Source organism: Coregonus clupeaformis, chromosome 16 (assembly GCF_020615455.1).
Source record: "Coregonus clupeaformis isolate EN_2021a chromosome 16, ASM2061545v1, whole genome shotgun sequence".
Classification (NCBI taxonomy): Eukaryota; Metazoa; Chordata; class Actinopteri; order Salmoniformes; family Salmonidae; genus Coregonus; species Coregonus clupeaformis.
This window is the reverse complement of record NC_059207.1, coordinates 1345587-1369874: the sequence shown is the minus strand read 5'-3', so window position 1 is coordinate 1369874 and position 24288 is coordinate 1345587. Positions and strand designations below refer to the sequence as shown.

The 24288-nt window shown below is 45.8% G+C and overlaps 1 protein-coding gene across 4 annotated transcripts in view; it reads left to right on the top strand.

The window, feature by feature from the left end:
- Positions 1–24288, top strand: part of LOC121558117 (xin actin-binding repeat-containing protein 2-like) — a 49354-nt gene that overhangs the window by 10344 nt on the left and 14722 nt on the right. For 3 of the 4 annotated variants that reach the window (XM_045225534.1, XM_041871602.2, XM_045225533.1), the window contains 5 exons: positions 11564–11684; positions 20469–20653; positions 22041–22181; positions 23305–23397; positions 24011–24080. In XM_045225534.1, the coding sequence (XP_045081469.1) occupies positions 11564–11684; positions 20469–20653; positions 22041–22181; positions 23305–23397; positions 24011–24080 (610 nt within the window). Of the gene's footprint in view, positions 1–11563; positions 11685–16405; positions 16629–20468; positions 20654–22040; positions 22182–23304; positions 23398–24010; positions 24081–24288 lie in introns of those variants that run through there. The other variant, XM_045225535.1, reaches the window with a different exon arrangement.

Sequence of the window (24288 nt, the reverse complement as noted above, 5' to 3'; positions counted from 1 at the left end):
CTCTCAATAGCAAGGCTATGCTCTGTACATAGTCAAAGCTTTCCTCCTCTATTTAGGGCCAAATAGCATTCCAGTTTGCTCATTTTTTTTTGTTAATTCTTCCCAATGTGTCAAGTAATTATGTTCTTGTTTTCTCATGATTTGGTTGGCTCTAATTGTGTTGATGTTGCTGTCCTGGGGCTCTGTGGGGTGTATTTGTGTTGTGAACAGAGCCCCAGGACCAGCTTGCTTAGTGGACTCTTTTCTAGGTTAATCTCTCTGTAGGTGATGGCTTTATCATGGAAGGTTTGGGAATCACTTCCTTTTAGGTTGTTGTAGAATTTAACGGCTCTTTTTTGAATTTTGATAATTAGCGGCCTAATTCTGCTCTGCATGCATTATTTTGTGTTTTACGTTGTACACAGATTATATTTTTGTAGAATTCTGCATGCAGTCTCAATTTGGTGTTTGTCCCATTTTGTGAATTCTTGGTTGGTGAGCGGACAACAGACCTCACAACCATAAAATGTGGCAATGTGTGTAATAACTGATTCAAGTATTTTTATCCAGATCCTAATTGGTATGTCGAATTTTATGTTCCTTTTGATGGCGTAGAAGGCCCTTCTTGCCTTGTCTCTCAGATCGTTCACAGCTTTGTGGAAGTTACCTGTGGTGCTGATGTTTTGGCCGAGGTATGTATAGTTTTTTGTGTGCTCTAGGGCAACAGCATCTAGATGGAATTTGCATTTGTGGTCCTGGCAACTGGACCTTTTTTGGAACACCATTATTTTTGTCTTACTGAGATTTACTTCAGGGCCCAGGTCTGACAGAATCTGTGCAGAAGATCTAGGTGCTGCTGTAGGCCCTCCTTGGTTGGGGACAGAAGCACCAGATCATCAGCAAACAGTAGACATTTGACTTCAGATTCTAGTAGGGTGAGGCCAGGTGCTGCAGTCTGTTCTAGTGCCCTCGGCAATTCGTTGATATATATGTTGAAGATGGTGGGGCTCAAGTTGCATCCCTGTCTCACCCCACGGCCCTGTGGAAAGAAATGTGTTTTTTGCCAGTTTTAACCGCACTTGCTGTTTGTGTACATGGATTTTATAATATTTTCCCCCCAACACCATTTTATTATTATATAGCTGATTTATTTATTTATTTTATAGCAGACCCTCATGCCAAATTGAGTCAAAGGCTTTTTGGAAATCAACAAAGCATGAGAAGACTTTGCCTTTGATTTGGTTTGTTTGTTTGTCAATTAGGGTGTGCGGGGATCGTACGGTAATTTGGTAAAAAGCCTATTTGACATTTGCTCAGTACATTGTTTTCACTGAGGAAATGTACGAGTCTGCTGTTAATGCAGAGGATTTCCCTAAGGTTGCGGTTGATGCATATCCCATGGTAGTTATTGGGGTCGGATTTGTCTCCACTTTTGTGGATTGGGGCGATCAGTCCTTGGTTCCAAATATTTTATTTAGTAATTTAGCAGACACTCTTATCCAGAGCGACTTACAGGAGCAATTAGGGTTAAGTGCTTTGCTCAAGGGCACATCGACATATTTTTCACCTAGTCTGCTCGGGGATTAGAACCAGCATCCTTTCGGTTACTGACACAACGCTCTTAACCACTAAGCTACCTGCCGCCCCAAATATTGTGGAAGATGCCAGAGCTGAGGATGATGTTAAAGAGTTTAAGTATAGCCAATTGGAATTTGTGGTCTGTATATGTTATCACTTCATTTAGGATACCATCAACACCATAGGCCTTTTTGGGTTTGTTTGTTTAGTGTGTTCCAATTTGACCATAAGTGGTTAGATTCTATGGATTCTTCAATTACATTGAGCTAATTTATGATGTGCTGTTCCTTCTTTTTCCATAGTGTATTGTTTTAGTGATTCACCATAGTGAAGGCGTAGGCTCAGGTTTTCTGGGTCTCTATGTTTTTGGTTGGATAGGTTTCTCAATTTCTTTCTTAGGATTTTGCATTCTTCATCAAACCATTTATCATTGTTGTTAATTTTCTACTGCCAAGTTTACACCTTCACTATCTCTCTCATCTCTCTCTTTGTAACGATCCCGGCAGTCTGAGTCGGGTCCTGTCTGTGGACTAGTTTTTCTGCTCGGGATCTCCAGTTTCCCGAGGGTTCTGGAACGCTCCGGGGAGCTCTCTTGATTTCCGCACCTGCATCCCATCAGCAATCTGCACACCTGGTCCTGATCATCACCCTTCTTAGGCTCTGGCCTAACATCCATTCCCTGCCGGATCGTTAGCCATGAACAGTAGGTTTACCAGAGTATCAGTCTTAGAGCTTCTAGCGTTAGTTTTGTTGTTTTTGCACCTTGTTGGTTTGTTGTTTACTTACCTCCGTTTTGTTCCATCTGCAGTCACTCGTCCGGAACCTTCATCCAACCTCTGCCTGGTGGTCGGCGGCTGCCGAGCCATGATGGGATCAACCACTGCACCCCCAACAACTAATCAACGCCGCCCGCTCTGTTCCCTGGATTATTCAGCATCACTCTTGAATTTGTAAATAAACACTCACCTTCGTTTCAACTTACCTTGTCCTGGTCTGCTTCTGGGTTCTGGCTTTGTAACTCGTGACAGAACGATCCGGCCAGTAATGAACCCAGCGGACCTGGACTCTGTTCGCCATGCCATTACCCATCAGGAGAAGATGTTGGGCCATCATAGCACGGTACTACAGGAGATCGCGTTGTCAGTTCGGAACCTTTCTACCGGTCTGACGGAGGTCCAGAACCAACGCAAGTTTCCGGTGGAGGATCCACTACCGGTTTCACCCATCTCGCCTGCCGCTTCTGGAGCTGTGTCCTTCCGTGAGCCCAAGGTTCCGACGCCGGATAAATATGAGGGGGAGCTGGGAAGATGCCGTTCCTTCCTTATGCAGTGTGGATTAGTGTTCGATCTACAGCCCTACTCTTATGCCACAGACAAGGCTAGGATAGCCTTTGTGATTGAGTTGCTGCGTGGTCGAGCGCTGGAGTGGGCTTCAGCCGTTTGGGAACGACAGGATCCCTGCATGGCTTCATACCAGGGGTTCACGGCCGAGATGAGGAAGCTCTTCGACCATTCCGTCCGAGGGAGGGACGCAGCTAGGCGCCTGTTTTCGCTTCGCCAAGGAACTCGCAGCGTGGCCGACTTCGTGATCGAGTTCAAGACGTTGGCTGTGGAGAGTGGGTGGAATGAGGAGTCTCTGCAAGCGGCCTTTTACCAGGGTCTGTCGGAGCAGCTCAAGGATGAGTTGATCTCCTATCCGGAGCCTAGTGACCTGGACAGCTTGGTAGCCTTGTCTATTCGGGTGGATAATCGAGTCCGAGAGCGAAGGAGGGAGAAGCAATGGGGTCCGTCCAATCGATCAGCTTCTCAGTTCCCAGTCGGGTCGGGTGGTGGACCAGAACACGTCGATCATTCTCCACCACAAAGGATTAGTGGAGAGGTCCTCTCTTCCGATTCTGAACCCATGCAAGTGGGGCGGCACGGGTTAACCAAGGAGGAGCGTCAACATAGACGTAAGACCAACTGCTGCCTCTACTGTGGTAGCTCGGGACATTACATCTCCACTTGTTCTCGGCGGTCGTCAAACTGCCCGGCTCGCTAAAGTTGGGAGGACTTTTAGCGAGCCAGTTTCAACCTCTCAGTACCTCTGTCAGACCCCGTTTCCCGGCTACCCTTGTGAACAGGAATCAGAGCTTAGCGATTAACGCTTTTATCGATTCAGGTGCCGATGGAAGCTTTCTTGATGCCGAGTTGGTGGAACAGCTGGGGCTTTCCAAGGAGCAATTGCCGGAAGCCATTGAGGCGACCACTCTGAACGGCAGTAGTCTGGCACGTATCACGATGAGGACTGAACCGGTTAAGATGCTGTTGTCGGGGAATCATTCGGAGATGATTTCATTCTTCATTCTGCCGTCTTCCCATGTTCCTCTGGTCCTTGGATACCCCTGGCTGAAGGAACACAATCCCACGTTCGATTGGGTGACGGGCAAGGTAACGAGTTGGAGCCTTGATTGTCATGCTAACTGTCTCAAGACTGCCTGTCCCCATTCGGTTCCCAGTCAGGTGATTGAGGCTAAACCCCCAGATTTGTCCCTGGTTCCCGAGACATATCACGATTTGGGGGAAGTGTTCAGTAAGCAGAAGGCTCTGTCACTCCCTCCCCACCGACCATATGATTGTGCCATCAACCTGTTCCCTGGAGCTGTCTACCCCAAGGGAAGGTTATACAGTATCTCCCGCCCTGAACGTGAGGCTTTGGAGACCTACATCAAGGAGTCCCTAGCTGCTGGTCTCGTTCGTCCCTCGTCATCACCCCTGGGGGCAGGATTCTTCTTTGTGGGTAAGAAGGATGGCTCTCTTCGACCGTGTATTGATTATCGGGGGTTGAATGACATCACGGTCAAGAACAAGTATCCCCTGCCCTTGATGAGTTCTGCCTTCGACTCCTTACAGGGTGCTACGGTGTTCACCAAGCTAGACCTACGCAATGCGTATCACATGGTCCGGATCAGAGAGGGAGACGAGTGGTTGACGGGTTTCAATACACCGATGGGTCACTTCGAGTATCAGGTGATGCCGTTTGGACTGACCAATGCGCCAGCGGTATTCCAGAGTATGGTGAACGACGTCCTGAGAGATATGATCGGTCTCTTTGTGTTTGTTTACCTGGATGACATTCTGATCTTCTCGAAGGAACCTTCCGACCACGTCCAGCATGTCCGGCAGGTTCTGCAGCGATTGTTGGAGAATCGCCTGTTCGTGAAGGCCGAGAAGTGCGAGTTTCACGCCCACACGACATCCTTTCTCGGGTACATCATCTCCAGGGGAGAGATTAGGATGGACCAGGAGAAGGTTAGAGCGGTTCTGGAATGGGCCCAGCCCGGTACGAGATTGCAGCTCCAGAGATTTTTGGGGTTTGCGAATTTCTACCGCAGATTCATCCGGGATTACAGCCGTGTGGCCGCTCCGTTAACTGCCTTGACTTCCAGTATCAGGAGCTTCAAGTGGAATCCGGAGGCGGATCGAGCGTTTCTGGATTTGAAGAGGCGATTCACCAACGCACCGATTCTCTCTCAACCGGACACGGCCCGTCAGTTCGTCGTTGAAGTGGGCCGCGTCTGATGTGGGAGTTGGCGCCATCCTGTCGCAGCGATGCTCCACGGACAGTAAACTCCATCCCTGCGCCTACTACTCTCGTCGCCTTTCGCCTGCGGAGAGGAATTACGATGTGGGTAACCGGGAGCTTCTCGCGGTGAAACTTGCCTTGGAGGAGTGGCGCCACTGGTTGGAGGGGGCGGAGCAACCGTTTATTGTCTGGACTGACCACAAGAATCTTGCTTACGTGCAATCGGCTAGACGTCTCAACTCCCGTCAGGCCAGGTGGTCGTTGTTTTTCGGACGATTCAATTTTTTCCCTGACGTTCCGACCTGGATCTAAGAACGGCAAGGCGGACGCCTTGTCTCGGATGTTCTCCAAGACGGAAGAGAGTGGGTCCAAGACCGAGACAATTCTCCCCCGGAACTGCGTCGTGGGAGCTGTTAGGTGGAAGATTGAGGAGGAGGTGATGGCGGCTCTTCGGACGCAGCCCGGTCCCGGTAACGGTCCACCCGGTCGGTTGTTTGTGCCTGAGTCGGTTCGTCCTGCGGTCCTCAAATGGTCCCACGCCAGCAAGATGGCTTGTCACCCTGGCGTGGCTCGGACGATGGCGTTTCTTCGCAGACGTTTTTGGTGGCCTGCCATGGCCGAGGATACTCGGGGTTATGTTGCTGCCTGTCCAGTGTGTGCGCAGAATAAGGGTACCAATCGGCCCAGCTCTGGACTACTTCACCCCCCTTCCTATTCCCCGGCGACCATGGTCGCATCTGGCCCTGGACTTTGTCACTGGGTTGCCCGCTTCTGAGGGGAACACGGTCGTTCTGACTATCGTGGACAGATTCAGCAAGTTCGCCCACTTTGTGCCAATTGCCAAGCTTCCCTCTGCCTCGGAGACGTCCGAGATCCTGGTTAGGGAGGTTTTCAGGGTCCACGGGTTGCCCAGTGATATCGTTTCCGACCGTGGCCCTCAGTTTACCTCTGCTGTCTGGAAGTCCTTCTGTTTGGCCATTGGAGCTACAGTCAGTCTCACATCTGGTTTTCACCCCCAATCTAATGGTCAGGCGGAGAGAGCCAACCAGAAGATGGAATCCACGCTACGCTGCCTGGCCTCTTCCAACCCCACCTCCTGGGTCTCTCAGTTGCCTTGGGTTGAGTATGCCCACAATACTCTCCCTACATCTGCCACTGGGATGTCTCCCTTCCAGTGCCTGTATGGCTACCAACCTCCCTTGTTCCCTTCTCAGGAGAAGGAGCTCTCAGTGCCTTCTGTTCAGGCCCATATTCGTCGTTGCCACCGGACCTGGCATCGGGCCAGAAAGGCACTCCTTAGAGTTTCGGACCGGTATCAGCTCCAGGCGAATCGTCGCCGGATCCCCGCTCCCACCTACACCATCGGAGATAGGGTCTGGTTGGCCACACGGGATCTTCCTTTACGGACTGAGTCTAGGAAGTTGTTACCGAAGTTCATTGGTCCGTTTGTGGTGGAGAAGGTGATCAATCCGGTGGCAGTTCGACTCAAACTCCCGAGGACGCTCAGAGTCCATCCCACCTTTCATGTCTCCTGCCTCAAGCCTGTTTTCCTCAGTCCTCTGTTGCCTCCTCCGCCTCCTCCTCCTCCTCCTCGGATGATCGGAGGTGGTCCTGCCTACACGGTGCGACGCATCATGGATTCCAGACGGCGGGGCCGGGGTTTCCCAGTATCTCGTGGACTGGGAGGGGTATGGTCCTGAAGAGAGGAGTTGGATTCCGCGGCGACAGATCCTAGATGCTGACCTCATCCGTGACTTCTACCGCCTCCATCCTGGCGCTCCGGGAGTCCGCCCGGTGGCGTTCGTCGGAGGGGGGGTACTGTAACGATCCCGGCAGTCTGAGTCGGGTCCTGTCTGTGGACTAGTTTTTCTGCTCGGGATCTCCAGTTTCCCGAGGGTTCTGGAACGCTCCGGGGAGCTCTCTTGATTTCCGCACCTGCATCCCATCAGCAATCTGCACACCTGGTCCTGATCATCACCCTTCTTAGGCTCTGGCCTAACATCCATTCCCTGCCGGATCGTTAGCCATGAACAGTAGGTTTACCAGAGTATCAGTCTTAGAGCTTCTAGCGTTAGTTTTGTTGTTTTTGCACCTTGTTGGTTTGTTGTTTACTTACCTCCGTTTTGTTCCATCTGCAGTCACTCGTCCGGAACCTTCATCCAACCTCTGCCTGGTGGTCGGCGGCTGCCGAGCCATGATGGGATCAACCACTGCACCCCCAACAACTAATCAACGCCGCCCGCTCTGTTCCCTGGATTATTCAGCATCACTCTTGAATTTGTAAATAAACACTCACCTTCGTTTCAACTTACCTTGTCCTGGTCTGCTTCTGGGTTCTGGCTTTGTAACTCGTGACACTCTTTCTCTCCTCGCTACATTTACATTTACATTTACGTCATTTAGCAGACGCTCTTATCCAGAGCGACTTACAAATTGGTGCATTCACCCTATAACCAGTGGGATAACCACTTGACTTTTTTTTTTTTTTTTTTAAGAGGGAGGGGGGGGTAGAAGGATTACTTTATCCTATCCCAGGTATTCCTTAAAGAGGTGGGGTTTCAAATGTCTCCGGAAGGTGGTGAGTGACTCCGCTGTCCTGGCGCCATTGGGGTCCCAGAGCAGTGAACAGTTTTGACTGGGCTGAGCGGGAACTATGCTTCCGCAGAGGAAGGGGAGCCAGCAGGCCAGAGGTGGATGAACGCAATGCCCTCGTTTGGGTGTAGGGACTGATCGGCTTGAGAGTGCTTGAAATATAAGTGGGTGGATTTCAGTGCGCCTGTCTTTACTTATAATGGTGAGAGTCAATAGAGAATTGTGCTGTACAATATTTTTCATAGCAAACTATTGGATTGTGAGGAGAGCTTATGGCATTGGATGCAAACAAACAATTCAGATGGAAAGAGAAGCTCTTGCCAAGGTTTGGATGAGACACTCTGGAGTCTGTTAAGTGCCTCTGGATGACCTTCACATACAGGAAGTATCTGTTGTTTAAGCAAAAGCTTCCAAACCAGAAACTACAGCTTTATTATTTCACTAAGAGGATAAGAAAGTGAAATCAAACTTTTTCAGGTATGTGCTCAGGTGCAGCAAACTTTGTGGTGCTGTAACTCAAAACATTGGATCGATTAGAAAAGTATTGGATTGATTTAAGGTTTAACCAGCAGCAGGGCAGATTCCTACTACAGTCTAATGGTCTGTCTCTGTCTTGACTATCAACTGTAGATCCTAATGAGTCATCTTCATATCACTTCATGTTGTGCCAGGAAAGCAATAAGGCCTCCTAGCCAGGGGCAATCAGGCTTGGTGATGTGTGTGTGTGCATAATTTGAAACGAAGCATCCCTCCAAGTGGTGAGTCAGTCACATATGTGATCGAACGGCTCGATTCGGTCTTATGTAGCAAAATTTGAAATTGTGTTTTTTACATTGGATAAAAGTAGAGACTCAGAGCTAGAAAATGGTATATCATACACTACAGTTGAGGAACAATGGGAAAGTAATTCTGCTTTGAAAGTTGATAAACTTGTAACCTCACTTTTGAGAAAATGGCCCTTGAATGTTTTGGTACCTACTGGAGAGCTCTTCTTTGTCTACACCCATTCAGCATCGTTCACACCCTCTTAAGCTTTAGCCCCACCCATATCTTTAAGGATTCACGTGAGGCTAAGTACTAAACAACCAAAGATTTCAAGACTAAAGGCTGGTTTATACTACGGGCTAGTGGGAAGGTTGCTGTCTTTTTCCGTGGCTAAACCAACTAGGCTCGAAATGTAACAATGTTATTCGTATTTACAGATGGCATACAAGTTTGTTATTAAGGCACATGAAAGTTGACATGTTCCAGAAGGCATTTCTGCCAAAAAATGCATTTTGATTTAAAAATAAAGTTTACGTTCAAATGGCTCTCCTGTGAAGTAGTGACGGGCGACATACGCCTAGTTTCCTGAAACTAGTCACATGTGAGCTGCCATTTCCCTCAGGAACCCCTTCTAGTCCATCCTCTCAGCCAGAACTCCTTTTTCTATACAGACACAGAGAGAGAGAGAGAGAGAGAGAGAGAGAGAGAGAGCGAGAGAGAGAGAGAGATCACCTATAGTTGCCGTATGACGTACTTTACTAGATTTTAATAGGCAGGGTTGTCCATGAGTGCACCCACAGGTGATAGGAAACAATGGGTCGCGATGTCACTTCCCAATCTGCAGCTTCATATAATAAACTGGATTTCATCACCATTGTTTCCCCTGACATGTGTCCGACCAGCCGCGGCATTTTACTGTGCACGCTGTCATATCAGCATTAATTTCACACATGAAATAGACCACCATGGATGGGTGGCATTGATTTCATTAGTGAGACACCCTTAAAAGGATTATCTATTTTCCCTGCGGATTGTCTCTGTGGCTGGTAGACTTCCTGAAGCACGTACCTTATTAACGATGTCAGTCTGTCAAGGGGAGCGTAAGGGGGGTCATTCCCTAAGCTGGACGGGGGAAGGCTGATGGGGAAGGTGTGGCAGGGTCAACGGGAACATATGGAGGACAAGAGCTGGCTAACTAGGAGCCCTGGGAAATGGCCTCCTGTCTCTGGCTTATCTGATCCCCATTCCTCTTCAGAACAGGAGATGATGTGGCATAATAGTGGAGAAAAGCAGAAAGCATTTGATCTATTCTAATGGGAATGGTTGAGGAAATACATGAGGATACTGCTGAATGACCATGTACATATATATACATAGTAGAGATATGACATGTTTTGTATAGAAATGTGTCATATGATTGCTGACTATATTATGTGATGTAAATGCTCACTCCACTGATACAGATTTTCTACATCCTGCCCTGTTGGTTGACATCTGACCTCAGAGCTGAATAGCAACAGAGGGGCTCCAGCCCAGTCTGCCCGGTAACATGACTGTGGGCCCTATCCAATGAAATCTATTAGAATACACCACTTGCTTGCTGTGATACAATGTGTACCTGGATTGTTGTAAACAGTAAAATAAGCTCACTGTGCCAACATGTTTGTAGTGGAGCATTATTATTTATAGGAGATTTAACTCCAAAATCCCCTTGTGTATTAGATTGAATGGAACCCTCGTCTCGAGATTAGCATACAGTCCTCTCTATACCGTCAATCCCCACTTCACAGACACAAATGCTGTTCAAACATCAGTTCTACTGTAGCTAATGACGCTCTTAAACATCCCCGGAGCAACACACAGCGCTGTCATAGACTTATTATTTATCATTATTAAATAACGGGAGACATCAAAATAAATCGTAACTCGATCCGGTGGGAGGCTTGGAGCTCTTTCCTGAGGAGAGGAGTGGTTAGAGCTTTACAGTGTTAGAATGGAGCGTTCAGCTACATGGTGTTACCTACAGTATCGCTGTTGACAAAGCTTGAAGTGTGAGGGACTACATCCCACATTCAGTCAATCGACGAACGCAGACCACAGGTTAACTCTGTTCACGCTGTTTTGGACCTGTCACCTTGACACACCGCACAAGCTGTTCCTCTCATGGACATGCCCTTCAAATACATTGTGTCTTTGTGTGTGTGTGTGTCCCAGATTTGCATTTCTCTGATTGTGGCAGGTGTTTGGGAGCGTTGTCTGCCGTGTCTTTGTGTTGTTGTTTGCTTGTTGTCACTCTTCCCCAGGTCCCGCTGGGAATCTGTAGATGAATTACCACAGGGAACACATTTGATTTGCAAATAGTTTCTGGAAAACAACACATAGGTGTGTTTGTTCCAAACAGTGCTGATTTGCAAGAAAACTAGGCGTGCTTCGTCTACTGGTTTCTATGTTAGACAAAGAAACGCTTCAGGAAACACAAGGATATGCCACTAACAACGAGACACGTTTTGCATTATAATATTGCATTTTGTCTAACACGGTAGTTGTGTAACCTACAATTCTGTTGAAGGGTGGAGATGGAAGTATGCCTTAATCTGCTACACACACCAAGAGTTTGCCAATTAAAATTCACTGGAGGGATTTGTTTGCTGTAACTTTCCAGTCAATGCCTGTTTTGCACATTCCAGTCAAGGTCATCAGTGTTTGCACTGTAAGTTCAGAGTTTTCTTTGCCATCCAGTCAACAGACACAGACATCCTCGCTACCATCGACAATGTTCCACTGGTGTCCAGGGGTTCAATGACACCTAACACTCACTGGGCGGATAATTTTTCAGACTGGTACTGTGTGTGTACAGGCATGTGTGTGTGTGTGTGTGTGTGTGTGTGCATACCAGCTTGTGTGTGTGTGCCGATTGGGCTATGACCTGTACCTCAATCACCACCCCCTTCTGGGAAAGCACAGGTGTTTCCTCTGATAATGTGCTCACCTCCCCCTCCTCTCTCTCTCTCCTCCCTCCCTCCCTCCCTCCCTCCCTCCCTCCCTCCCTCCCTCCCTCCCTCCCTCCCTCTCTTTCCCTAACCAGGAAGTGAGAGCCGTACATTCCAGCCCATCCAGAAGAGCCCCCTCCAGTAGCTACCAGCTGGACCAGAAGAGGGACCCTTCACCTGGTGAGAAGATGGCCTCAACTCAAGACCCCAGCCTCTGTAAGTAGTTCATTACTGTAGTATTACACACTGCTTTACCTCCTCCTCCTCCTCCAGGACTTTTATTCCATCAGAAATCAGGTTTCACAACTTTCAAAGAATTTCTTAAAATCGTAGCTACAGAATGTGATACTGGTTACGTGTATTTGAGAGAGAAATCCGAAGATGAGCTTGTGTGTTGAGAATGTACTGTATTGTCCTGTGTGGGATCAAATCAACTCTGGGAATTGAGTACCATCCAAGGCAGAAAATGAACAACCCTAGATATTGAAACAGTGTTTCCATTACTGTGATAGGAGAAGTTGCTGAGTGGCTGCATTGTGGGTTTTCTCTTTTCCACTGCAACTGATAACACTGGCTGTACAGAGTAGTCGTGGGGAAAGTGCCGAATTCTCCAATTGCCATCTAAAAAGGTTCTCAGATGTATGTTTCTGTAATTGAAAATCATCCAAAAATACAAATGTCACTGTTTCACTCCATTTATATGATTTACATGTGTGGAGGCAGAGGACATGACCTGACAGAGATAGCACTTGAGTGTTTGACATGAGTGTGTGACATTGGGGTCATGTTGAGGTGCTTCTGTGTGTGTGTGAGTGTGTGTGTGTGTGTGTGTATGTGTGTGTGTGTGTGTGTGTGTGTGTGTGTGTGTGAGTGTGTGAGTGAGTGAGAGACAGAAAGAGAGAGAGAGACAGTGGGTGGGGAAAAGCTCAGTGGAATGATGGACATGTTGACAGCTCACTTTGTGTTTCACTCATTCACTTACTCACTCACACGCACACGCACACACACACACACACACAACGTCATTACTCCCAGTTGTTGTTGTTGTTTCAGTAACAATCTATTTACAGCAGTTGAATTTCCAGAATTATTTTTTCCCTCCTCAAATGTCACATGTCGGTCATGTGAAATGGTTAACCAGTCCTAAATCACTGTGGTGGCTAAAGCTGGAAGACACTGTCGCCTTTGCAGACTGGTGGTGTAAGTGATGAGGGTTTGTGAGAGCTGACCGATTGACAGTGTCATGTCAATGACAGCATCATGTGATTTACCACTCACAGTGAGTGACAGAGGAGGTAAAGGAGCTCTTTGCCCAAAGCCAACGTGTTAAATAAAGACCTGTGAACGACACACTGCGTTTTGTGCTTTAAACAAGCACCAACCTCACCTCCGAACCAGCATGCTTCTGTCTTTTAAATAGACAACCTTGGTTACAATATCTCCCTTTTGGATATCCCACTGGATTCTGGGTCTGGTTTATACAGCCCACACCTGTGGGTCCAAACAACACAATACTTTTTTAAATTTTTTATACAGGATGTAATATTCTGAGTTGTAGTGATAGTATTTTATTATATCAGGGGATACGCTCCATCAAGAAAAGCACCTCTTGATTTTGTTATCCGAGGCAAATTTGTTTTTGGATTTTACCTAATGAAGGTTATTGGAGGAGATTTTAGTCTCAGGATACCAGCTTGAATTGGAAATCGAAGCTCCAGTCACTCAGATTGACACGTATTGATCCACAGTGTTTCTCTTAGGGCTTCTCTAAATGGCAAAAGTTCACATCCTCCCATTATCTTCCATTAAGCACAATACTCAAACAGAACCGGAGGGCTAGGGTGCTTTGAGGGACACTAGTCTCTATCTAGACAGGCAGCACACAACGTAAACTGTGAATATCTATTGTCTAAACAGTGACCTGAAAATAAGCCTTGCCAGTGAAGTTGCATACACATCTACTGTGCCTTAACAAAAAAAGTTTCCAGAATTTGTTAAATGCGTTCATTATTAACCTTTTGAAGGCCTGCAGGTGTTAGCTAGCTGATAAAGCACCAGGGGATGTTGTCTATGACATCAGATATTCCGGGCGAGTTTGTTTACACTCCAGGAACAGGAAATCCATGTGCAATTTCAGAGGGATTATCAGCACGGCACAGGTTCCTACAGTCGAGATAACCAGGCTTTTCTTTAGTCGATGCACTGCTATGTCTGACTCTGGGGGTACTTACGCACCAGAGGAGGCTGGCGGGAGGAGCTATAGGAGGACAGGCTCATTGTAATGGCTAGAATGGAATAAATGTAATGGAGTCAAACATGTGGTTTCCATATGTTTGATACTGTTCCATTTATTCCATTCCAGCCATTACAATGAGCGCATCCTCCTATAGCTCCTCCCTCCAGCCTCCTATGGTACGCACTGTGTTGCCTCTGCAGGGCCAGAAAACAACAATCACTGCTATGCATTTGAATTTAGTGAACTATACACTACCTGGTGGCTTTCTGAACAGAACCAGGAGTACCCTGGGTAGAATGTCAAGATAGGTCAGGGTCTGCACATTGGTACTTTGGGTGAACTAATGCTAATCAGCCTTTGATAAAGCCTGAATGAGAGAAGTTAGCGTAGTGGAAGGACTCTCACAAGGTTTAAGGGGGGGCTCGCTATTGTTGGGCAAAGTTTACTCTTCTCTTTCTTTCTTTTCTTTCATTCTCCCTTTCTCTTTCTGCAGGTTAGTGAGAAAGTTACAGGGTCAAAGGTCATACCCCCAAGACATGCTAACCTTTTCACTTTTACCAATAACAGGGATGGTTAGCATGTCTTGGGGGTATGATCTTTGACACTCTGTAACTTTCTCACTCATCATTATTCACAATTAATTCAGGATTACCTGTAATCATGGTAGCATCCCCATTAATGTAGAAGTGTTTAGAAACATATTTTATTCATATTTACAATAAAAGTGACTCCAAAATGACATAATACATTATTTACCATGCATTTCTATTGCGCACAAAATCATCTGAAACACAACCAAAACGAAATGCAAATGCATCCAACAAGTTTGTAGAGTCACAAGCTTGATGTAGTCATTGCGTGCTAGGAATATGGGACCAAATACTACAATTATGACTACTTTATTTATAAGAATCTTCAGGGGTGGCAATAATTTTGACCCCTACCTTTTTGATTTTTGATTTCCTGTTAAACAAAATCTGTTTCTCTGACCAATTTTTTGGAGCATACAATATAGCTCAGTATTTGAATTATTTATTTTATACAGTCATTATTGCCAAACATTTTCAAGGGTGTCAATAATTTTGGACCCTACTGTATGTAGACGCTGGTTTGGTGCTGGAGATGGTGAATAGGAGGTTGAAAAGTGGCGGAATTACATTTTAACTACGACATGATGTCAGTTAAATGATAAATGATTGAATTGCGCTTCTTGTATGTCACGTAATGGGCCAAGTTTCCAGTCACCAAATATTCTATTGAATTTCTGTGTGTGTTCTTAAGCTAGAATCCTTAATTGCATCTCAGTGCTTGAGGCGTCACTACAGACCTCCTGGTTCGATTCCAGCCTGTATCACAACTGGCCTTGATTGGGAGTCCCATAGGGCAGCGCACAATTGGCCCAGCGTCGTCCGGGTTTGGCCGGTGTAGGCCGTCATTGTAAATAAGAATTTGTTCTTAACTGACTTGCCTAGTTAAATAATGGTTATTTTTTTTATAAATAAATAACAAAGCTTCTCCCTGCCCCTGTTTTGCTAAAAAGCTACGTGATGGGTCTGGAGAAATGTAACCACTCTCAAATTCACAGACTGACCATCCATGATATCAAGTTTTTGTTTACATTTATGTTGTTTTACAAACATTGGAGTAAAACAAGCTATTTTGGGTTCTGATGGGGTACGACAGTTGAACTAAGCTCGAGGCATTTAGAAGTTATATTCTTCAAGAATCAATGGGTATGATTATTTTATAAGTCCAAAAATGGATCTAGCAACTAAGGATTCTAGCTTTAAGGCATGTTCTTATGTAACGGTTCCTGGAAATGTTTTCAATGATTCTCAGAACACAAGTGGCTTTAATAATAATAATATTACAAAGAGAATCTCAAAGACACTGCAAAAACAAACAAAACAAATCTGGTAGAGATCTGGCAGGTCTTGGGCGATGGTCTTCCACAGCTTCAGATGATAAGGTGCTGTTCAGCCAGGCAGTTCAGAAAGGCTGGGCAGTAGCTTAAGTGGAGGGAGCTTCGATGGCACAGAGAGGAAGCAGCATCACTCAGTTACTTAGACAGGCCCGGTACCACACACACACACACACACACACACACACACACTGAGATATATTTTTATATAGTGTGTTGTAAATCCCATGATCATGGCTGATGCATCAGGGCGAGCTATGACAGGCGGCTCTGTTGCGGTCTCAGAGGGGACTCCTGTCCATCTGGCATCCCTGTTCCCCATCTGGGCCCAGGCAGCCAAGGGAGATCCCTGAGCCTCAATCCCGTTCACTTTCTACCTTTCATTTGTGGCATGTAAAAAGTCCTGCTATCTGTGGCTCTTAAAAGGGAGCCTAAGGTGGTTCCACGCATATCATCATCAAATATATTAAAAGAACGTCATCATGGTGAATCATCGTTGTCAATATTTCTGGATTTGGGGACCTGTATGAGGTTATTTGGGTTGGCCCTCTCATTGGGTTGATTATCCCCCCCCCCACCCCTTCGCCTTTTCCCCTCCTCTCTGAGAAACGAGGGATGCGGGGTCCGGTTTCGAGGTCTCAGTGCAGGACGTCTGTTCTGTTAGGTCCGTGTGACTTAAGGTAAAAGGCATGTAGGGTACCTCATCTAAAAAAAGCCCCCCTACCCCTCCTGAGCTCCGTCTTTTAGGAAGGGGGCATCTAAAATAAAATCAGCTGTCACTGTCCACTAGGCCCCACAGAGCTGAGCTGATCGCACACTGCTGGAGCTGGTCTCCAACCCACACTGAATCACCTCCCAGGGTTTTGTTTAGTTTCCTCTGGTAACGGCTGGGCAAAAGGACCCTGCTGCTGGCTCTCAGGGGATTTCAAGGCCCTTCAACATTATCTGTGGGATTGTATTGTCCGAGGTACACGGAGGTGCTAAAGGCATAGAGGGCATTACAGTAAGTGGGCCAGTCTTTACAACCTTCATAGCCTTTCAGTGTGTTACAATCCTCTGCATGTAAAGGTGGACTGACATTCATTGTCACATGATTGATTTGAATGAGAACACAAAGACACTTAGAGAGATATGTAGCGAGAGAGAGATACTGTATGTACTGGATGAATGAGAGGTTGAATGGTAAACTGACGGTGTTGACAGTAGACTGCCTTTTCAGCTTTATACGGCTTTTGCTTGCGTGTACTGTACGACTAGGTTGTTTTACCATGTAAAACAGGACTGGAATTACAGCAAGAGTCTTCTAAATGTGTTAAAAATATATAGAGTTGTCAGATGAAGATGATTGGGCCGGTGACAGAGGGGTTGGTGGTTCAAATCCCGGAGCTATCTAGGTGAGGGATCTGTCGATGTGCCCTTGAGCAAGGCACTTGACCCTAATTGCTCCTGTAAGACGCTATGGATAAGAGCGTCTGCTAAATTAATAAAATGTAAAAGTGCGAAAGGAAGCATGATTCCACGAGGATGTGGGATTGTTAAGTATGCATGAAGTCAGCTTGTTTTGTCTGATCTGATATGACTTGGTTATTTCGCCTGGAATGCTCTCTGACTGTGAGTGTACTCACTAGAAACAACGTGACCACGTACTAGAGGCCGATCCAGTGGTCTCTTTGATCCATTTGACAGCTCAATAATTGTGTGTCGCCTCTGTGCCTGTGGAACAGCCAGTTGAACTAGAGTCACAGAACAGTGAGCTTTGGCTCAGGTCTCAGCTGCTGCTCTGGGTCTGTGGTTCCATAAGGCTAGCTAGCTAGCAGCGTAGCCCACCTCTGATCACATAACCACAGGCAGAGCATCAGAAGGGGGTCTGCGGCCCTGGCTCAGCTCAATATAGCCACTGAGCCATGCATACCAGAGGCAAGGCCTCCCCCACACACACTCTCTCCCCCCATAGACGTTTCCTGATGCCCACCCGCCACCTTCAACCACACACCTGCCGCCCCAACCTCCCTCTCCTATCACTAGAGCCAGATGAAGGCACCGCTGCCCTGTAAATCGGAGAGATTAAGAGTTAACACTCCTCAGGAAGAGAACAAGAGCCACCCATCCCTGCCATGTGGAGTTGATGCAAACACATTGCTGATTAATCATACAGTAGGTGGCCTTCCATGGAAGGGGAGTTAAGATAGGAAAATAAAATGAGTGAAAGCACCTCTGCTTTTAAGATAGCAATGTCGAAACGCAAACAGATGGTAATCTGCTGGAAGATTATGGCATCTTACCCAGTAAGTCATTTGTAAACGTTATAATCATTGAAATCGGTTGATATCGCTAATTAAACAGAGGAAAGCGCCAGTGATGTAGAGAGGAAAATGCTTTTAGCCTTCTGGAGAAATTGAGCTCTATTCAGATGTCCTTGAGTTTGACCTCGCTCTCTCTTTTTCCCTTCATCCCTCATTCTCTTACTGGGAAACATGACTCTGCAGACAGGGCCGTAAAAAAAGGAGGATTTATCTTTGCGACCCTCCTGGAGCCTGGGTTAGCTACGTCACTTTCCCGCTATGGCGAGCTTTGCATTCATTCACCACCATTCCTCCACTCGCAGGCTGAACATACCAAGGGACTGTTGTCAATGTTTTTATGGCATCAGTACGCTTGTATGTCTGTATGTCTTATTGACAGCCCAGGGCCCAGTTTCCCGATAGCGATGGAATTTAGGATTAGGATTCTTTAAAAAATGCATCTTTCCTACAACGTCTGAAGATGTAACATGCGTTTCCCAAAACACCACGCAGAGAGAACAGTCACTAAGTGCGTCGTTGGTGCATGTGTCAATACTGATAGGATCAAAAGAAAGGGAGTGCTGCTCTCGGATCAGCTTTCTCCATTCAAATCGTTCCTTAACATTATAATTATTCCACAATACTGATAACGGATCAGCTCCTAGAGAGATATTCCCACCTACGGCTACAAATATTGAGGTGGCTTATTCTAATTACCGGAGATCTGCTGTGCATAAAGTGACGTGGGAACGCAAAAAAGCCTCTAACAACGCGCTTTGCTGTTCTACGAGTGGTCTGAGGCAGGCGTTAGATTACAAACGTTTTCAAGTGCAACGTTAATAACAATGGTTTTGGGAGACAGCTCAGAGATCTAACGATGCTCCTACGAAGGTTCTAACGATGAACTTAGCCTTAAGATGCCTATGGGAAACCTGGCCCAGAACCATGACGTGTCGTAGGCACTTATCCCCAGTGATAAATAAGGACATTATCCCTCGTTCGTTCTGTTAAACGAGTGTCAGGTTTCAGGTGACCTCAGGTGTAGGGTATCTGACCTGTATTTATAGTCAAGAGCGGGTAAAACCCACATTTATTTTTGGACGTTGCTGTGCTGGTCAGTCATCCTCTAGCTATCTCTCTCCACAGCGCAGGGTGATTGGTTAACACTAACATACCCGCCATAGCAGGAGGATCTAAAAATGGTGGTTTAAGGGAACATGCTTTCATCACATGGTAGCCAATCCAAGTGCTTGGCTCCTGTGAGAAATCATGTGGGTTTATGAGACAAGGATATACTTTGGCCCTGTTTCAATAGACTTGAAGTAGGGAGCATGTTTGACTTGTGTCATCCGGTCAGATAACCAGTCAATTCCAGGAATAGGAAATCAAACCGGCAGATAGTAACACATGTATTCATAGGACTTTCTAAAAGTGGTCTGACAGGCATTAGGATGACTAGCTCTTCTCCATAGGGGTATATGTGTACGGTATGTACCAGGCAAAGAATAGCTTTCTATCGCTAATAGTTGTAGCCGAGATACCATTGGAATAGTTCCTTAAAATATAGGCCTACCCATGTTCTATCCATGTGCTTCTGTTTTGGCTAAGATCTCCCCAGTATGTGAAACAGCAGATAAAATCCACAACATAGAAATGTCAAAGTGTACTACATAATACAATTGCCATTTCCATCCGTGTCCTCTTTGATCTCAATGCATTATAACCGCGGCAGAATCAACATGCTAAAAGCCTTGAGGTCCAGTGTGGGTGTTAGATAGATCCTCAGTGGAGTTAATGATGCTTTATAGCATAGCAGAGCCAACCATAAATCAATACTTGACTCTAATTGGATGTCTATAGGGATATACTGTACTAACCAGTGTGTGTGTCCATTTGTGTGTGTGTGTGTGTGTGCGCGCATGCATGCGTGTGATGTTAGAGCAGTCCTGTTTGATTGATGAGTGTGACTCTCTTCAGTTTCATGACAACATCCTTTGTGAATCCCCATTGTCCTGTCTATGGCTATGTATAGAGGGGTCATGTAAGAAACATGTGAGGGGATGTGGTTCTGGAACAAGCCAGACGTAGGTGTAAAGCTAACTTGGATGGCAGTAGAGATCAGTGGAGGAGTGTTTGTGTTTGATACCATTCCATTGACTCCATTCCAGCCATTATTATGAGCCATCCTCCCCTCAGCAGCCTCCACTGGTAGCGGTTGTCACTGTTGTCGCCATGCCCCTCGCAGTTACATAATGGCCCTGTCCTTTCAGATAATAGGATGCAGCTACCACAACTGTTTTCCAATATGTCCCCTTAAAATGTCGTCCATGGTTATACTCTTGAAAGTATCTATTCTATCAATTGGCTGAAACGCTGAAAGGTTGAATCATATCTGATCTGACTTTTACGTAAACCATGGATTTACTGTAAATCAATGCTGAGAATTAATGCAGAAATGTGTGTGACAAACACGGCTTTCAAGTCAGGATTCGGCTCTTTTTGTTCATAAACTGCATTCTCACGTCCTGGAAAGTAAACTCCATGTATGTTGCGTTTTGCAGCTGCGGGCAGCGCGGGTGGAACCAGCTCAGGACGTCCTGAGGAAAGGGAAGGGGTGGTGAGTCAGAGGAAAGGAGAAGGAGGAGCACCCACCAGTGAGGAGCCGGAGTCCGTGTCACTAAAGGAACGCATGGCCATGTATCAGGCTGCCGTGTCCAAGAAGGAGGCCGGCAGCTCATCCGCCGCGGTAAGGGGATACTTCCACAAGGATGTAAAGAGAGATGGAGGGAAAGACACTCCAAGGATAACCAGACAGGCTGATAACTAGACAGGCTAATAACCAGACAGGACAGGCAGGCAGACAGACACTATACCTTCAAACACACACATAGAAATGTGCGTGGTATAATTGGCAGTGCACCCATTTGAATGGGTATTATTAACAGAACATTTTCACAGATCTCCAAATATGATGCATTCTCAAAACTATTCTACACAGACATTCATGACCACACCTGCTGTGTAAAAAACACAACAAAAAAGAGCTTACAAGCCAGGGTCATCATTGGCTACCACTTCAGAGTAAAGAAACCCCTATCTGAAAGCTGCTTACACTGTAATTGAAAATGAGTGCATGCATTAAGCCAAGGCCATTAATTCAACTCAGTCTGAAACTGAAGCCATCGGAGCAGCAACTTTTTAGCCTTTTACTATACATGACTCAGTGGTTCACTATTATATGGCTTCTCTCCCCTGGTCTGTTGCATTCCATTCAGCTTCTCTATACCCAGGTCACTGTTATGTGATTGGAACTGAAAGGAAGACATCTTTGTATTTCTAAGCCTTTTTATATTGAGAATCCTCATGGATAGAAATACTTCATCTTTTGTCATAAAGAAACCCAGTGTTGAATATTCCTGGACACTACAAAGATCTTCCAGCAACCACATATTCCAGGAACCTCTGTCCACACAGTAATATGTACAATTCTGAATACAGGTAGTGGGTTACAAACAATGTTTTGATGCATGACACATCAACATTCATCATACATCATTTACTTCTCATTCAGTGCTGAATAATGACAGCAATCTGCATTGATTGATTCCATCATTGTCATTTGTCAGTGCCACTGTGGTGACCTCCGTTGATCCCAGTGTCACCGCCCATGGGGAGGCTGCTGACAGCTGACGGTGGGAGGCTGGGCTGTAGGGTTACTGCACACTATGAGGGATAACAGACAGAATCTGGACCAGAATGATCCATCAACACCTTTACAGCTACTGTCTGCATACGCCGCTAAAACATAGCTTGATACCGCTATGCTGTGTTGAACTAGTTAGTTTGATTTGACTTGATGTCACAGATGTTTGGGATTTCCAATCGTGTGGGGAGACTGGGGACATCATTCTCTTGCAAACGTCATGAGGTCCAAGTCATAACTCCCTAGACTGTATTTAGGGTTGGAAGTAATCCAGTCCAGTGGGAGATGCTGCTTACTTATGCACCCTTCAGGAAGTCCCTGGAACTATCACTTCTGCATTAACTACCACTGTATCCCTGCATATACTCTTATGAGAACCCTTTGCATGGAGATGACTCTAACTAATGATGCCTATGTCTTCTCTTAATAGGTTATGGAGGAGTCTGAAGCCTGTTCTCTGCCAGGGGGTCTGGCCAGCGTGAAGAAACAGTTTGAGAGCCAGGAGTACGCCTCCTCCTCCCAGTCCCAGACCAGCGTCACCCATGTCCACTTAGAAAAGAGATCCGTGCAGGTACTGCCAACTAAACGGGCAAGGCATGAGCCATATAGAGATCCTTTATCCTTATTTATTTCTATTGCACTACCATACTAAAGCATGTTGAACCATACTGAACCATACTAACGCATTCACAACCATCCTGAACCATACTGAGCCATGCTAAACTATACACATCCATAGTAAAAACAAGGCAGAAAGGCCATATACAGGTCACAGCCACACAGGGATAGATTCTGCCCAGTCATGCATTCTCTCTCATCCTGCTGAGCTTAAAACAGGCTGGATTCAGAGAGTGGGCCTGGACTTAATGATGCATGGGGTTGGGGTCAGGTGTGGAGCAGTGGGTTTTGTTGAGTCGTTGTACTATGTGCTGCAGCGTCAAGAGCCTTTTTACGCGTGTCTCTGCAGCTCAGATAATGGGTCCACATGCAGTTTTGTTTTGCTGTATGGCAAGTCAGGGGTGTTTTTTACAGCAACAAAATATGTTATCCTAGATCTAAGCAGTCTCAGGGAGCCAGTACTATTCTGACGTGTATGTTTCTACGCTCTGCATGCCAGGGAAAGAAAGTCAAATTTCAAGTACTCCATTTCTAAAACCTATTTGAGGTGAATTTGGTGTATTTTCATTTTACTTCAGAGATTTTTCACCTGTCTCTATTTGTCACTCACTCTCTCCTTAAGTTACTGTCTAATAGGATTTTGACATTACTATTCTCACGGGGAGAGCTCTGCAATTGAGAGGAAATAATTTATTATTTGTAACAGATGGATTTTCCAGTAAGCTTTGCTCTCTGAACATTACAATTTTCCCATCCTGCTGCTAAATATGGTCTGCTGTCAGGGGGAACACAATACTGCTGTGTGTTTGTGACTGATAGCTACAATGTGTGTGCGTTAAAGTGTTTGTGTTTGTGTGCGAGTGTGTTGCTTGCAACCTGTCACCGACAGGAAGAGACGCTAGTCGAGCGGGTTCGTGCCAAAATACTGTGTGCTGCCCTCAAGTAAAGTACCCCGTAAAGCAGAACCGGCGCAAACCACACCCATCGCCATCTGGAGACATTCACGCGTGTGTGTTTGTGAATGATAAATATGTAGGCCTAGTGTGTGAACGGTCTGTGTGTCGTCTTTCTGACAGGAGGTGTCCAGCTCACAGGAGGTGACAGTGAGGAGCAGTGTCAGGGAGGTCATCCCTACCACTCAGCAGGTGGCCTTCTTCCATGGCCAGGAGGTATTATACAGCTAAACCTTGATTACAGTGCATCACTTACCTGGTATTTACCAATTAATTATATTATTATTACAGAATAAGTATAATATGACTTAATTAGATCATTACCCAGCTTTTCGCTCATATTTGTTTTCAAATTGTTTTTAAATTAGTCTTTACATTCAGTTGGACCCTTAACCCTGCAACTGTGCAGTCTCAAACGAAACACATTTTTCACAAACGCATATTGAGCCCGTCACGAAGCCTGCTAGGCCATTTGCCATCATTTCAGCCCACACCTACTCAATAAATCGAATTGTTTTATCTCAATATGTTAGCTGCCCCTGCAACTGCCACAACATCTATAATTAAGTGTAAGTGAATAATTTTAACCCTTTTTGTTTCTCATATCACTTTGTTTTCCAAAGTTTTCCTACACAGAGTAAAGTGGAAAAATAAAAATAATAAAAAATGAACAAATGCAGGGCTAAATTAACCTTAGGTGGTAAGAAAAAGGCTGGTTTCATCTCAAATCAACATTCCCCTTACACACCCTTTCTGTTGTCTGTGTGTGAAGGAAATCTATTCGAAGAGTTGCTTATTGTGCTCAGCACTTGCCTCCATCTCATTACAGGTGACTCATGATCAAAGAGTTCAACAAAGCAACGTGGCCTCCAGTTATGAAAACCATTATGGTGAAACAGGTAGAGTATAATATTATTCATATTTAAATTTTTGGCTTTTTTGATCACACCCTAGAGTGTATGCTGTATAGTAATGATTGTTGAAAGCTGGGGATTATTCTCCAAACCTAAATTACAGATGAGGTGTGGAAATGAATTGGATTGAAGATGATTTTCTATTAGAAATTCAGTGCATGGCCGCAAATTAAATCAAGGCATAGGAAGGAAA